Below are 13,681 nucleotides of genomic sequence, written 5' to 3' on the forward strand. Positions count from 1 at the left end.
AAAACTCGTTTCATTGCCATCCAGTGAGATTGGCCTGGATTGCTCGTGTATCGACTTAGTTTACTTATAGCACAAGCTATATCTGGTCGTGTACAATTCATGATGTACATTAAGCATCCCAACACACGAGCATAATCCAATTGTGATATGCTTTGGCCTTTGTTCTTTGCTAGTGCAAGATTCACGTCAATTGGAGTCTTTGCAACTTTAAAGCCCAAGTGCTTGAATTTTTCAAGTACTGTCTTAATATAATGAGATTGTGACAATGCCAGGCCTTGAGGAGTCTTTTGGATCTTAATCCCCAGAATTAAATCCGCAACTCCCAAGTCCTTCATATCAAACTTGCTAGTTAGCATACACTTAGTAGCATTTATGTTGGCAATGTTATTACTCATTATCAGCATATCATCCACATATAGGCAAACAATGACTATGTGATTTGGAACATTTTTAATGTACACACATTTATCACATTCATTTATCTTAAAACCATTTGACAACATTGTTTGGTCAAATTTCGCATGCCATTGTTTGGGTGCTTGTTTTAGTCCGTAAAGGGACTTAACAAGTCTACATACCTTATTTTCTTTACCTGGAACCACAAATCCTTCAGGTTGTTCCATGTAAATTTCTTCCTCCAACTCTCCATTTAAGAAGGCCGTTTTAACATCCATTTGATGAATTTCAAGACCATACACTGTAGCTAATGCTACTAACATCCGTATGGACGTAATCCTTGTAACTGGGGAGTATGTATCAAAGTAGTCAAGACCTTCTCGTTGTCTATACCCTTTGACAACAAGTCTTGCCTTGAATTTATCAATAGTGCCATCATCTTTCATTTTTCTCTTAAAAATCCATTTAGAACCCAAAGGTTTATTTCCAGGAGGAAGATCAACCAATTCCCATGTATGGTTGTTCAATATGGATTCTATTTCACTATTGACTGCCTCTTTCCAGAACAATGATTCCAAAGAAGACATAGCTTCTTTAAATGTTCGAGGCTCATTTTCCAATAAGAAAGTTACAAAATCTGGTCCAAACGAAGTCGACGTTCTTTGACGTTTACTACGTCTTGGATCCCCCTGATTAAATGTACTTTCTTTTGTTTCTTCCCGAGGTCGTTTAGATCCTTCACCAATCGACTCGCATTCCTTTTTATACGGATATATATTTTCAAAGAACTCAGCATTATCTGATTCTATAACCGTATTATTATGAATGTCGGGATTTTCTGATTTATGAACCAGAAATCGATATGCTTTACTATTAGTTGCATATCCTATGAAAACACAATCAACTGTTTTCGGTCCTATTTTTACCCTTTTGGGTTTAGGAACTTGCACCTTTGCCAAACACCCCCACACTTTAAAATAATTCAAGTTGGGCTTCCTTCCTTTCCATATTTCATATGGAATGGATTGTGTTTTACTATGGGGTACTCGATTTAGTATTCGGCTGGCCGTAAGAACGGCTTCCCCCCACAAGTTCTGTGGCAAACCAGAACTTATCAATAATGCGTTCATCATCTCCTTTAATGAACGATTCTTTCTTTCCGCAATCCCATTGGATTGGGGCGTGTAAGGGACTGTTGTTTGATGAATAATTCCATATTCTAAACATATTTGTTCAAAAGGAGATTCATATTCACCACCCCTATCACTTCTTATCATTTTGATTTTCTTGTTAAGTTGCGTTTCAACTTCATTTTTGTATTGCTTGAATGCGTCTATTGCTTCATCTTTACTATTAAGTAAGTAAACATAGCAATATCGAGTACTATCGTCAATAAAAGTTATGAAATACTTCTTTCCACCGCGAGATGGTATTGACTTCATGTCACAAATATCTGTGTGAATTAAGTCTAAAGGATTTGAATTCCTTTCAACCGACTTATAAGGATGTTTAACATACTTAGATTCCACACATATTTGACATTTTGATTTTTCGCATTCAAACTTAGGCAATACTTCCAAGTTTATCATTTTTCGCAAGGTTTTATAATTGACATGACCTAAACGTACATGCCATAAATCATTTGACTCAAGTAAGTAAGAAGAAGCTGAAGTTTTATTATTAGTTTCAACAACTATTACATTCAGCTTGAAAAGGCCCTCAGTAAGGTAACCTTTTCCTACAAACATTTCATTCTTACTAATCACTACCTTGTCAGATACAAAAACGCACTTGAAACCGTGCTTTACAGGAAGTCCAGTAGAGACTAAGTTCTTCCTAATCTCGGGAACATGAAGGACGTTATTCAAAGTCATGACCTTGCCAGAAGTCATCTTGAGAAATATCTTACCGTATCCTTCAATTTTTGCTGTAGCAGCATTTTCCATAGAGAGCGTCTCTTCGGGTCCAGCAGAAGCATATGTAGAAAATGCTTCCCTCACAGCACAAACATGGCTAGTGGCTCCAGAATCAATCCACCACTCCTTTGGGTTTCCTACCAGGTTGCATTCAGAAAGCATGGCACACAAGTCATCAACATCATCATGCTTTTCTACCATGTTTGCTTGACCCCTTTGCTTGTCTTTCTTCCGAGCACGACACTCCGTAGATTTGTGTCCGGTGTTCCCACAGTTGTAGCAGTTTCCACTGAACCGCTTCTTGCTTGGGTTGTATTTCGGACCAGAAGCCTTCTTTCTCTTTTTGTTATCTTCAACAATATTTGCTCCCATTATTGTTGAATTTCCACGGCCTCTTCTCTCAGCAGCTTTGTTGTCCTCTTCGATTCTCAATTGAACAATGAGATCTTCAAGGGACATCTCCTTTCGTTTGTGTTTCAAATAATTTTTGAAGTCCTTCCACAATGGAGGCAACTTCTCAATTATTGCTGCTACTTGGAATGCTTCATTGATGACAAGACCTTCAATGAAAATTCCGTTAGTAAAATTACTAAAAAATTTACTTTCAATATCAGTATTTATTTGAAACATACCTTCAGCAAGTAGATCATGAATAATCACTTGCAATTCCTAGACTTGGGTAATAACAGACTTGCTATCTACCATTTTGTAGTCCAAGAATTTTGCGGCGATGAATTTCTTCATCCGGGCATCTTCAGTTTTGTACTTCTTTTCAAGTGCATTCCACAATTCTTTTGACGTCTCCACGCCACTGTATACATTATACAGATTATCCTCCAGTCCGCTAAGAATATAATTCCTGCACAAGAAGTAAGAATGCTTCCACGCCTCAATCACGAGAAAGCTATCATTCTCTGGAGTTTCATCTGGAAGATCAAGAACATCTTCCTTGATGAACTTCTGTAGACATAACGTAGTCAGGTAGAAGAACATCTTTTGCTGCCAGCGCTTGAAATCCATCCCAGAAAATTTTCCGGGTTTCTCTGCCGGTGCCAACGCCGGAGTTCGACTTGTCGATGCGTTGGCAGTCATCATCGGAACAGCTTGATTTCCGTCATTCGCCATTTTTACTGTAAAAATGACACAATCAAACGTTTAATAAACGTTTAAAACTGGAGTGAAAAATCACGTAGATTTTAATCTCCAACAAAATGCCACGAAGGTTTTAAAACTGGAGTAAAAATCACGTAGATTTTAATCTCCAACAAACCGCAACGAAGGCTTAACTCTCCAAACGGGAGTACACAAAAAACCACAAAGGTTGGAAACAAGGTTATAGTTTCCAGAATAATAAAAGTAACACAAATACAGAAATTAAATTATTAAATTATTAAATTCCTTAAGATTGTTGTTCCTCTGTACTTGTAAATAATGATTCTGGAAATTAGAACGTTAGCTTATAAACGTAAATATAAATAAAAAACAGAAATTAATTCGAGCCCACTGAATTCACAGTGTTTCCTTAAGGAATTTAATCCCCTCCTAGTACCCAAGGTTATAGATTATTTCCTCCCAGGATAGAACGAATTACACACTGGTGTAGCGGTACTTCAAACCCCAGTGTTTCAGCGAACACAAAGTTCGGCAACAAATCACACTTATGGATGCTTTGTTTGTAGTTAAAAACAATGCAGAATAAGGAGGACAACTCAGAAGTCGAATGGAAATTCTGAGAGGAAGGAATGCAAAGTATAGCCAATGTTGAATTCTTACTGAAGAGAATATCAAATTGCAATTCGTTTTTCCAGTGTATACGCAGTGTATACAGAGTGTATATCCAGTATATGCAGAGTGTATATCCAGTGTATACAGAGTGTATATTAAGTGTATACAGAGTGTTTCAAGTGTTTTTTCCGATGTGTTCTTCTTTCTCTCCAACTTATGCTCTATTTATAGCAGTTATTTGAGAGAAATCCGCCCCTTCCATGGTGCAACAAGCACTAGATCATGGAGAAAGCACTTACATGGTGGTATATACACTTGCTTGGTGGGAGGAACACTTGCACCATTGTGGGAGGTGCACTAGGTTGCTTATTGTATTGTGTTGCAACACAATATACGGATTGGAAAACATCCGTTACAAACACGGATTATATCACGTTAATATTCACTATTAACAAATAAATTTGGTCCAAAAAATTAATCAATCGATCGATCATTTGACCAAATCCGAATCCAAATCTAAATCCCATTTCCCATACACTCTAATTTTAAGACTATTTCATCTTAAACAAAAACTCAACAGTTCTAGACCAAAGAAAACATAAACTACAAACCAAGTAGCAAACAAGATAGAAAAGCTTGAGATTTCTTAAGAGTGCAGTATCTCTCATTTGGTCGATATTGAATTGTATACTCTGTCACCTAATCCCCAAGAAAGAGAGAGAGAGAGAAGGAACTGGGTTGGTTAGTGAGATGAGCTCACCTGGTCGATTTCGAGGAGGAGAAAAGGAACAAAGAGCAGGGACTTTTGACACTGGAACGAAGAAGATGTGCTGGGCCAAGGCGGGGTCAAGAGATAGAAGAAAGGGTAACGCCATCTTTTCATATTAATTTAATAGATCAGTGGCTAATTTTGCTCCACGCAATTTTTAAAAAATGGTTATACACGCAAAATGGTTACTACTTTAAAATGATTAATAAAAAATAAATACTACTTTAAAATATGGTTACTCCACGCAATTTTTACTTGGCTGCCCTAAGTCAGCCCATAACTTTGTTTACTTGGAAAATCTATCAAATGGATTTTCCACACTAGAAGTGGAAAACACAAAGCTGCTTTGTTCAAAGTGGGACTAAACTTTCCACTTATGTTGTACTTTCTCTCCTTCATATTAAATGAGTATTTTTTGTTGTATGTTCTAAAATAAATGACATATTTTTAAATTTAGAAATAATTCAACTTTAAACTCTTTCATTTTATCCATTTATTAAGTTTTTATAGCCACACAAATATTATGGCCCCATAATTTTTAAGACCACAACTTTTAAAAATTTCTTATGCTATTTATAAAGCCTCACACAGGTTGTATTTGTTGTGTTAATCACAAAATAAAATCCTCAGTTCTCTTCAATTTTACTTTGGGATGCTGGAAAATTTCGTCTGTTTTGCCAAATAATTGCATCCCCTGAACTGAATTGAAGCTTCAATCTTTCAATTATATCAATCACAAAGTAGAAAAAAGATACTTTATCTATAGACTATAGTAACTGCAATTTTTACTGCTGGCTATGAAAGAGAAAGTCCGTCCAGCGAAACCTCACTTTTTCAAGCCAATTCAGCCAGGTTTCAAGCACGCTCTGGTGAGTCAAATTAACCCTTTTAGTTATTTTCATTTGTCATTTGTCTGCTATATGTATGCATGTATGTATGACATGGAGGTGAACAATTTTTCCCAGAAAAAAGAAAAACACTAATATTCTGAAATTAACTATTTGGGCTAGCTGATTGTAAGTGCCCATTTGGGCTAGCTGATTGTAAAGAGCCAAAGGCGGAGCTAAGATTTTGAGTTTATGGGATTCTGGATTCTAAAAAGTGGCTTATTGGCGAGTAAATACATATTAAGGGAACTTTTAATATAGATAAAGAGTTGGAACCAAAACTATTGGGTTATGCTTTACCGGTAAGGACAATGCTGGCCCCGCTCTATAAATAGCTGATAAGCATAAAGTTAAAGGTGAATATGTTTTGATAGAATTGCTGAAGCTGATATGTTTGGCAAAAAGTAGTAATGACCAAAATATCCTTAAAGTTTTGTAAAACACTAATAAAAATAAAAGTATCTTTGTCTGTGTATCAATCTCAAAAAACAGAGTTAAACAAGAGATATATACTTTGTTCACTGTGACCATGGCCGAAGTCACATTGTTATAACTTATAAGATGGACCAGCCTTCGTCGAAAAATTACATTGTTTATATAGGTAAAATATTACATTTTAGAGTTATATAGCACATATTGAACACCCTTTGTCGGAATATTTTTTCAGTTCTTTCAAATTTGAACACCCTTGGCTAAATTCATAGCTTCACCACTGACTGTGACTGCTTGCCATGAGAGTCCCTCCAAAGAAACCTCATTTTTTCAAACCTATTCAGCCAGGTTTCAAGAATGGTCTTGTGAGTATGATATCTATTTCTTCTTTCCTTTGTCTACTATATGCATGTATCATATATAGGTGGAAAAATTTATCCTAGAAAAACCATAGTCCATATGAACATTCTTTTAATTGTTTAACCGGTTAGATAGTTAGTACGATTTCCTCTCCTAAGATTTGGAACAAGGCTAATCTAAGTACATAATGCACTGCAGAAAATTCCTACTGGTTTCTTGAAGTATCTGAAAGGATATGACCATATTGAACATGCAATACTTAGAAGGGGTAGTAAGCAGTGGCGGGTGAAGGTGAACGGTTGCCGATTCGAAGTGGGTTGGGCTGATTTTGCACAACAGCATGATTTGCAGTTAGGAGATCTGTTGATTTTCAGACATGAAGGAAACATGGTGTTTGAGGTTATCATATTTGATTCAAGTCATTGTGACAGAGAATATGCAGAGTATCTACTACAAGAAGAAGATATTGTTGAAGAGGCTTGCAAGAAATTTAAATTCAAAGGTAAGATCTTTAGAGTCCATTAGTTTATACTTGATGAATTTGTAAGCTAATTCCCTTAGTCTTTAGACAAACCAAACCCTGCATCTTGTTTGTCATATTTAATTTCTTCAGATGGATTTCCCCTTGCAGAAGCTGCTACTCACAACCCTTTTGGTCAATCTCATTTTGAATGCACTGTTAGATCCTATTACCTTACAAATGGTTACATGGTAAGTCTCAAAACTGATTTCCCCGTCCCCCCCAACCGTTAAGAATCTTCAGGTAAAGGAAACATAAGCACCATTTTCTTTCTTTTTTTTCCTCTTTGTTAATTGGAGTTATTTACGGTGATAACATGATGCCTATGACATGCAATGTGCAAATGTTATAAACAATTTCAGCGTGTTCCGTCACGATTTGCATCGAAAAATGGTCTCATCTACAAGAAATGTGATTTGATTATTAGAGATGAAAGACAAAGGTCATGGAATTTAAAGCTATATACCTCTTGCGATCACGTCTATATTGGGGGCAGATGGGCTAAATTCCATGCTGCAAATGACTTAAAGGTGGGAGATCGAATAAAGTTTGAGGTTGTTACTAATGGAGAAAGACCAATTTGGAAATTTCATGGTAAGGTTTCTTAATTAAGCAACCTCTTATTTTTCTACGATCCTTTTACTAGGTTATATACAACATGAAATTATATTACATCTTCAATAACATTATTCAGTATTTGGTTGCCCATACTGTAAAACATGTTTTCCATAACCAACTACACTTTTCAAATTTACCGAATCTTTGGTAGGCAGTGTTATCCGGTACTTGTGCTGATGGGAGGTAGCAGGTACCCGGCGGAATGGTCGCGGTGTGCGCAAGTTGGCCCCGACACCACTGTCATAAAAAAAGTCAAAATAAAGGGGTAGTTTGCTCTATCTGTTCATCAAATTTAGATGTTGAGTCCTCTTAATGTCACGTTTTTGTTATTTAGAAAGTTGAAAGTAACATCTATGAAAGTTCTTTTACTTGGAAAGGGTGAAATAGCTATCTACAAGATGTACTTGTTTTTGTGAGCATTTGTCTTTGAGTTAATTAAGATGGTCTTCTTTAAGTTCTTACTCAAGCTTTCTACACAGTCATTTTTGTAACTATACAAACATGTTGCTGAAAGAACAAGGGATCCGATGGTCATTTTAACCCGTAAAAGCACTTTTACAAGTCCTACTAAACTCTACTGAAGTATATTATCCTTTCTCTTGTTTGCTTGGCCCTTGAATTTCTTCATTGCTTGTACAAGTTGAGGGAGGGTGGTGATTTTCAATATGTTGTTCTAATGTATGCATTGCTGGAATACAGTCAGATTCAAATTTTATATCATTGAACTTTATTTTCATAACATCGGGAAGCTAAAAGAAATATCAAGAAGGGTCTACTTTGGGGAGTGAATTCCTGCTAATATCGAAAAATAAGCAAAAGTTAGGGTGGATGTTTGGACAATATTCATAAAATTTAAGTTGTATTCTTTTTGTCATACTTAATTTCTTGACATGGGTTTGTGTTATCACCCTATAACAGTCAAACCAAACCCCAGCATCAAGTCATCGAGCAAGGCATTTCCCTATGCTGAAGCTGCTACTCACAAGCCTTTTGGTCCCTCTCATTTAGATTCAGGGCACTGTAACAGAGAATATGCAGAGTATCTGCAAGAAAAAGAGGAAGAAAAAGAAGAAGCTGCCGGCGATGCTGTTGAAGGGACTTCCAAGAAATTTAAATTAAAAGGTAAGATCTTTGGAGTCCATTAGATATGCAGTTTGGTCCTCAAGCCTTTTGGAGATTTGTTGATGACATGAGTATAATGCAGTAGTTTGTGATCTTATTAAGAAAATTAGAACTTTAAAACAGTAGCACAAAATACTGTAATTACTGAAGTGTGCACATTAATTGCATCACAATAATTACCACATGATAATATCCAGTTTCTACGTATTATAGTACAAGTAATTTATACTTGACGAATTTGCAAGTTAAGTCCCTTCCTCCTAAAACAAGTTCCAATTTATTAAAATGAAAAATTAGCCAAAAGATGGGGTGGGTGTTTAGAGGCTATGCATGCTTTAATTGTAATCATTTTGTCTTATCTAATATTCTTGACATGGGTTTGACTACAATTCACAATTTAATAGAAAAAAAAACTCCAGCCTCATGTTATCAAGAAAGGTCAATCTCATTTTGATGATATGTGCAAATGGTTATTAAACTATTTCAGTACCTTCCTACACAATTTTCACTGGCAAATGGTCTCACCAACAAGAATTGTGGTGTGATTATTGGAGATGAAAGACAAAAGGTCATGTAATTTAAGGTTACCTATCTACGGGTTTAAAGTGTATATTGGAGGTAGAAGGGGTGAGTTCTGTGTTGCAACTAACTTAAAGGTGGGAGATCATATAATGTTTGAGGTTGTTACTATGAAGCGATCTTTGTAAAACACCTCCTATATGTGGAATATATTTTGTAGCAAACAATTTAGCTACACCAAAAAAGGGCCCAATATATACACTCCATTTTGTAATTAAATAGTGTATTATCGAGTCATATGTCATTGTCTCTCTTTTATAGAGGTCTTTTTTAATTGCTTTTGCTTGTTATAAGAAGTGTGCTTCGTCTTTCATAGGTTATAGTTCATCCTAAAGGGGCAGTTGCACTATTTATTCACTCAAGTTTATACATTGAGTGCTCTAAAGGCGACCTTGCCGGTCTTTTTACGTAACTTCACCATGAAATTTATTTTTGTGTTTGTATATTCAAAACTGTAATAAATATTATTTATAAACAACTACATATTCTAAAATTTACCCAACCAAACAGTTTTGAAGACGATTTATGAAAGATCTTTGTAAAACATTTCCTATATGTGGAATCTATAGCAAACATTTTAGTTATACCAAAAAGACCCTAATTTATACGCTCCATATCGTAACTAAATAGTGTTTTTGAAGTGTTAATAACATTGTTCTTTCTTTTATAGGGTTCCTTTTTAGTTGCTTTTGCTTGTTATAAGAAGTGTCCTTTGCCTTTCGTGGTTATAATTCATAGTAAAGGGGGCAGTTTGCTCCATTTTCCAATTAAGTTTATATATTGAGTGCTCCAAAGGCCCTGTCCCAGGTTCCATGAGGATAAATTTTCATATGTTATAATTTTAAAAAGTTTGAAGAAAATTCGTATACTTTAAAACGATATTTGAAGAATAATATCAATACAAGTTCTTTTTCTTGAAAAGAGAAATAGTACTGAGACGGCCCTTTTTGTTGAATGTTTCTATTCGAGTAAATTAAGATGGTCTTCTATCAGTTCTTCCTCTACCTTTCTAGACAGTCTTTTTGTGATTCTACAAACATGTTGCTTAAGGAACAATGGATTCAATAGTCATTTTATCACATAAGATCATTTTTACAACTCCTTCCAGATTCTACCGAAGTATATCATCCTTTCTATAATTTGCTTAGCCTTGAATTTCTTACCTAAGTTGAGGGAGGGTGGTGACTTTGAATATAATGTGTTAATGTATGCATGGATAGCATAACCCAGTAAATACTAGTATACTTATTCTTTTTTGTGTTTCTAGAATCTAGTCATATTAAAATATAAATCATTAAACTTTATTTCTGTAACATCATTCTTGTTTCCTTATTATTTGGAAGCCAAAAGAAATTTCAAGAAAGGTTTACTCTGGAGAACGAGCCCTACTCATTTTGTGGTGGTTGTTTATACACTGTTCATACTTTAACTATAATCTCTGTCATACTTAATATCTTGACATGAAATTGTGTATACAATTACCTTGTAACAGAAGAACCAAACCCCAGCGTCAAGTCATCAAGCAAGGCATTTCCCCATGTAGAAGCTGCTATTCACAAGCCTTTTGGTCATTTTGTATGCACCATTCGACCCTATTGCCTTACGTATAGTTACTTGGTAAGTCTAAAAACCCATTTCACACATACCCTTCAAGAATGTTCGGGCTAAAGTGATTCTGCATTACCATTTTCTTCTTTCTTCTTTGTTTTGGCGTAAATCTTGGTGAAAAATATGAAGTTTTTACTGATATGCGCAAATGGTGGTATACCATTTCAGATCCTTCCTACACAATTTGCACTCACAAACGGGCTCATCAACAAGAAATATGATTTGATTATAAGAGATGAATGGCAAAGGTCGTGGAATTTAATGTTACGTCCTTTTGGTACTAGCGTGTGCATTAGAGGTGGATGGAGTAAACTTCGTGATACACATTGCTTAAAGGAGGGAGATCAAATAATGTTTGAGGTGGTTACTGATGGAACAAAACCAGTATGGAAATTTCATGGTAAGTGTCTTTTATTTTTTTTTCATCTTATATACGATACACTATGACTATATTTGGTAAGATCTTGCATAAAGCAGTTTTTAGCTTAATGGAAGAAAGCACTTAGCGTTCTAGGAGAGCGTAATTCATTTTCATTTGTAGCATTTCAGTTCTTATTCTTATCACTGGTTTCTATCAGTATATAAATATTATTTCTGCTCTTTGATACTCATTTTTATCACCTACTTCCCACAAATTACACCTTTTCAAAAGTTTAATCAACCAAAGTGGAAAATGATTTGAGAAGTGTAATATTTCTCACAAAAAAATCTTTTCCACATTTTACGGTCTATTAAAAAGTGCCTCTGAAACAAAATAATTTATATACTCCATGATATTTCTGTATAGAAAATGTACATAGAGTGTTATATAACATTGTCTTTTCATTTCTCTTAGAGTCCTTTTTATCTAATTGCATTTGTTATAAGAATGGTGCTTCATCTTTCATAATGTGATTCACTCCATTTAGTAACTTAAGTTTGACGATCGAGTTTGTTAAGGTGCCCTGGCCCTAAGTTCCATTGAGATAAATTTTCAAAGAGTAGTTGGGAAAATTCACTTGCTTCCGAACAATACTTGATGAATAATATCTAGAAAGTTTTTTCCTGTTAAAGAAAAATAAGCTGTGTGTTTTCTTGTGTTACTTAGGTAGTCTTCCAACAGTTCTTCTTCAACTTTTTCTAGAAAATCATTCTTTGCCACTCTTCAAAGTTCATTAGACTTTTTTTTCGTTACATAGTTCTCATCTCCTTAAGCCTTTTCTTTCAAAATAACTTGGAAGCCTAAAAAGTTTCAAGAGTTTTATGGTTGATGTATTGTCTCTCAAAACTGTAATTATTTTAAGAAAAACTTTAATTAAAAAACCATGTAAATGTTTTACAAGAGCTTGAAGATCATGTAACCCTACAAAGAATGTGTTATGAACCTCAAACAACAATTAATATTGATTAATAGCAACACTTAGTACATGGAAATAGTAAATAACATGATAACCATTAACGACATTAGGATAGGAACAAAAAGAAAGTAGGGGGAGAGACAGATCCACAGAGAGAAATAGACGAGGGAGAGAGAGACCAGAGAGGGGGGAAGTTTCTAACAACATTCAGCCTACTATACTACTGCTACTATTCCCCTATTTAACTATTCATTACAATGTACCTGACCCGTAACCCGGATCCCAGATATAGGCCAAAAGCCTTTGTGGTGATATTTTAGTTCTTCCGCGTCTCCTAATTGGCCCAATTCTTGCATCTGCAGACAGCCCAATATCCTCTTTGAGCCCAAATTCCTCATCCATCATGACAGAATGTCATAGAATGTAGTCAACATTTTAAACACTTGTGCTTTCTAGCAGGTTTGACATTACTAACTTACATAAACTAATGTACTTTTGTAGGCAAAATTTCTGGAGAATGCAAGAATCAATCAAGGGGTTGACTGAACAATGAAGTTTGTTGGTGACAGAAAAGATATGGAACACTGAAACAGAATCTCTGTTTCTCGGTTGACTCAATATACGGTTCACAACCTCAACAATGCATGTCATGTTTTGTTCCAGAAAACACGATGCAAGGAAGTAACTAATGGCTCATCGGAGGTTTCTAACTGTGAATACGGTGTTTCGGTGTAGCAGGAAAAGAGGTTGTAAAGGTGTTTTGGTTGCTATTTCTTGGCCAGGGCGGATGCAACATAGGAATGTCGGGTTCAACTGAACTAAGTGCTTTCGACGTGGAACATATATTTTTGTGAAAAAGTCCACCAAAAATGCAAAAATTAGTATGTATGAACCCATAGCTTTACCAATACAATGAGTTCAATCCTAAGAACATTGGAGGTTGAACCCATAGAATTCAAATCCTAAATCCGCCCTTGAACAAGGGTGTGATATGTTCATGTATTGTGACCAGCTCGAGAATTTCTCATGGATTGCTAACATCCTTCAGACTTTTCTGCTTCATATTCTTGCACCTAAAGGATTGATCTAGTGGTTAATAAAATGGGTGAGAACTTTGGAGATCAGGATTCAAATTCCATCTGAGATAAAATGCTAGGTGACTTGTTTCTGTCTGTTTAAGTCATGGTAGGCAGAATTATTGGTAAGGTGTATTTGTGGGAGGCAAGCTGACATTATTGAAAAATAAGAACACTTTCTGAATGAGCTGTGTTCATGTTATGACTCGATCCACCGTCATCAACTTCCATGAATTCCTTTGAAAGATTTGGGAACTTATCCATTTGTTTAATGATTTGTTCCATTTTTCCTGCCTAAGTTATATATATAGCTGATTGAGCTGGTTTAACCCATTG

The 13,681-nt window shown here is 35.4% G+C and overlaps 1 protein-coding gene across 5 annotated transcripts; it reads left to right on the forward strand.

The window, feature by feature from the left end:
• The first annotated feature begins 5,380 nt into the window (after positions 1 to 5,380).
• LOC107797829 (B3 domain-containing protein REM7) lies at positions 5,381 to 13,527 on the forward strand. Of its 5 annotated transcripts, none has more exons than XM_075253373.1 (9): positions 5,383 to 5,675; positions 6,361 to 6,490; positions 6,684 to 6,987; positions 7,099 to 7,196; positions 7,368 to 7,599; positions 8,542 to 8,745; positions 10,817 to 10,941; positions 11,101 to 11,332; positions 12,771 to 13,527. In XM_075253373.1, exons 2-9 carry the CDS (start codon positions 6,425 to 6,427, stop codon positions 12,809 to 12,811), a joined length of 1,302 nt encoding a protein of 433 aa, XP_075109474.1. In that variant the 5' UTR covers positions 5,383 to 5,675; positions 6,361 to 6,424; the 3' UTR covers positions 12,812 to 13,527. The 5 variants fall into 5 exon arrangements, with proteins under 5 accessions (XP_075109475.1, XP_075109474.1, XP_075109473.1 ...); XM_016620753.2 differs by having other exon boundaries at positions 5,388 to 5,675; positions 7,117 to 7,196; XM_075253374.1 differs by lacking the exon at positions 6,361 to 6,490 and having other exon boundaries at positions 5,381 to 5,675; positions 8,632 to 8,745.
• The last annotated feature ends 154 nt before the right edge of the window (positions 13,528 to 13,681 follow it).

The sequence above is a fragment of the Nicotiana tabacum genome, chromosome 5 (assembly GCF_000715075.1).
Source record: "Nicotiana tabacum cultivar K326 chromosome 5, ASM71507v2, whole genome shotgun sequence".
NCBI lineage: Eukaryota > Viridiplantae > Streptophyta > Magnoliopsida > Solanales > Solanaceae > Nicotiana > Nicotiana tabacum.

Bases quoted from the DNA above. Each gene is read 5' to 3' on its own strand.
- LOC107797829 (XM_075253372.1), top strand. From the start codon at position 5,604: ATGAAAGAGAAAGTCCGTCCAGCGAAACCTCACTTTTTCAAGCCAATT. The intron at 5,676-6,683 runs GTGAGTCAAATT...AATGCACTGCAG, and splicing joins CAGGTTTCAAGCACGCTCTG to AAAATTCCTACTGGTTTCTT. The intron at 7,197-7,367 runs GTAAGTCTCAAA...AAACAATTTCAG, and splicing joins ACCTTACAAATGGTTACATG to CGTGTTCCGTCACGATTTGC.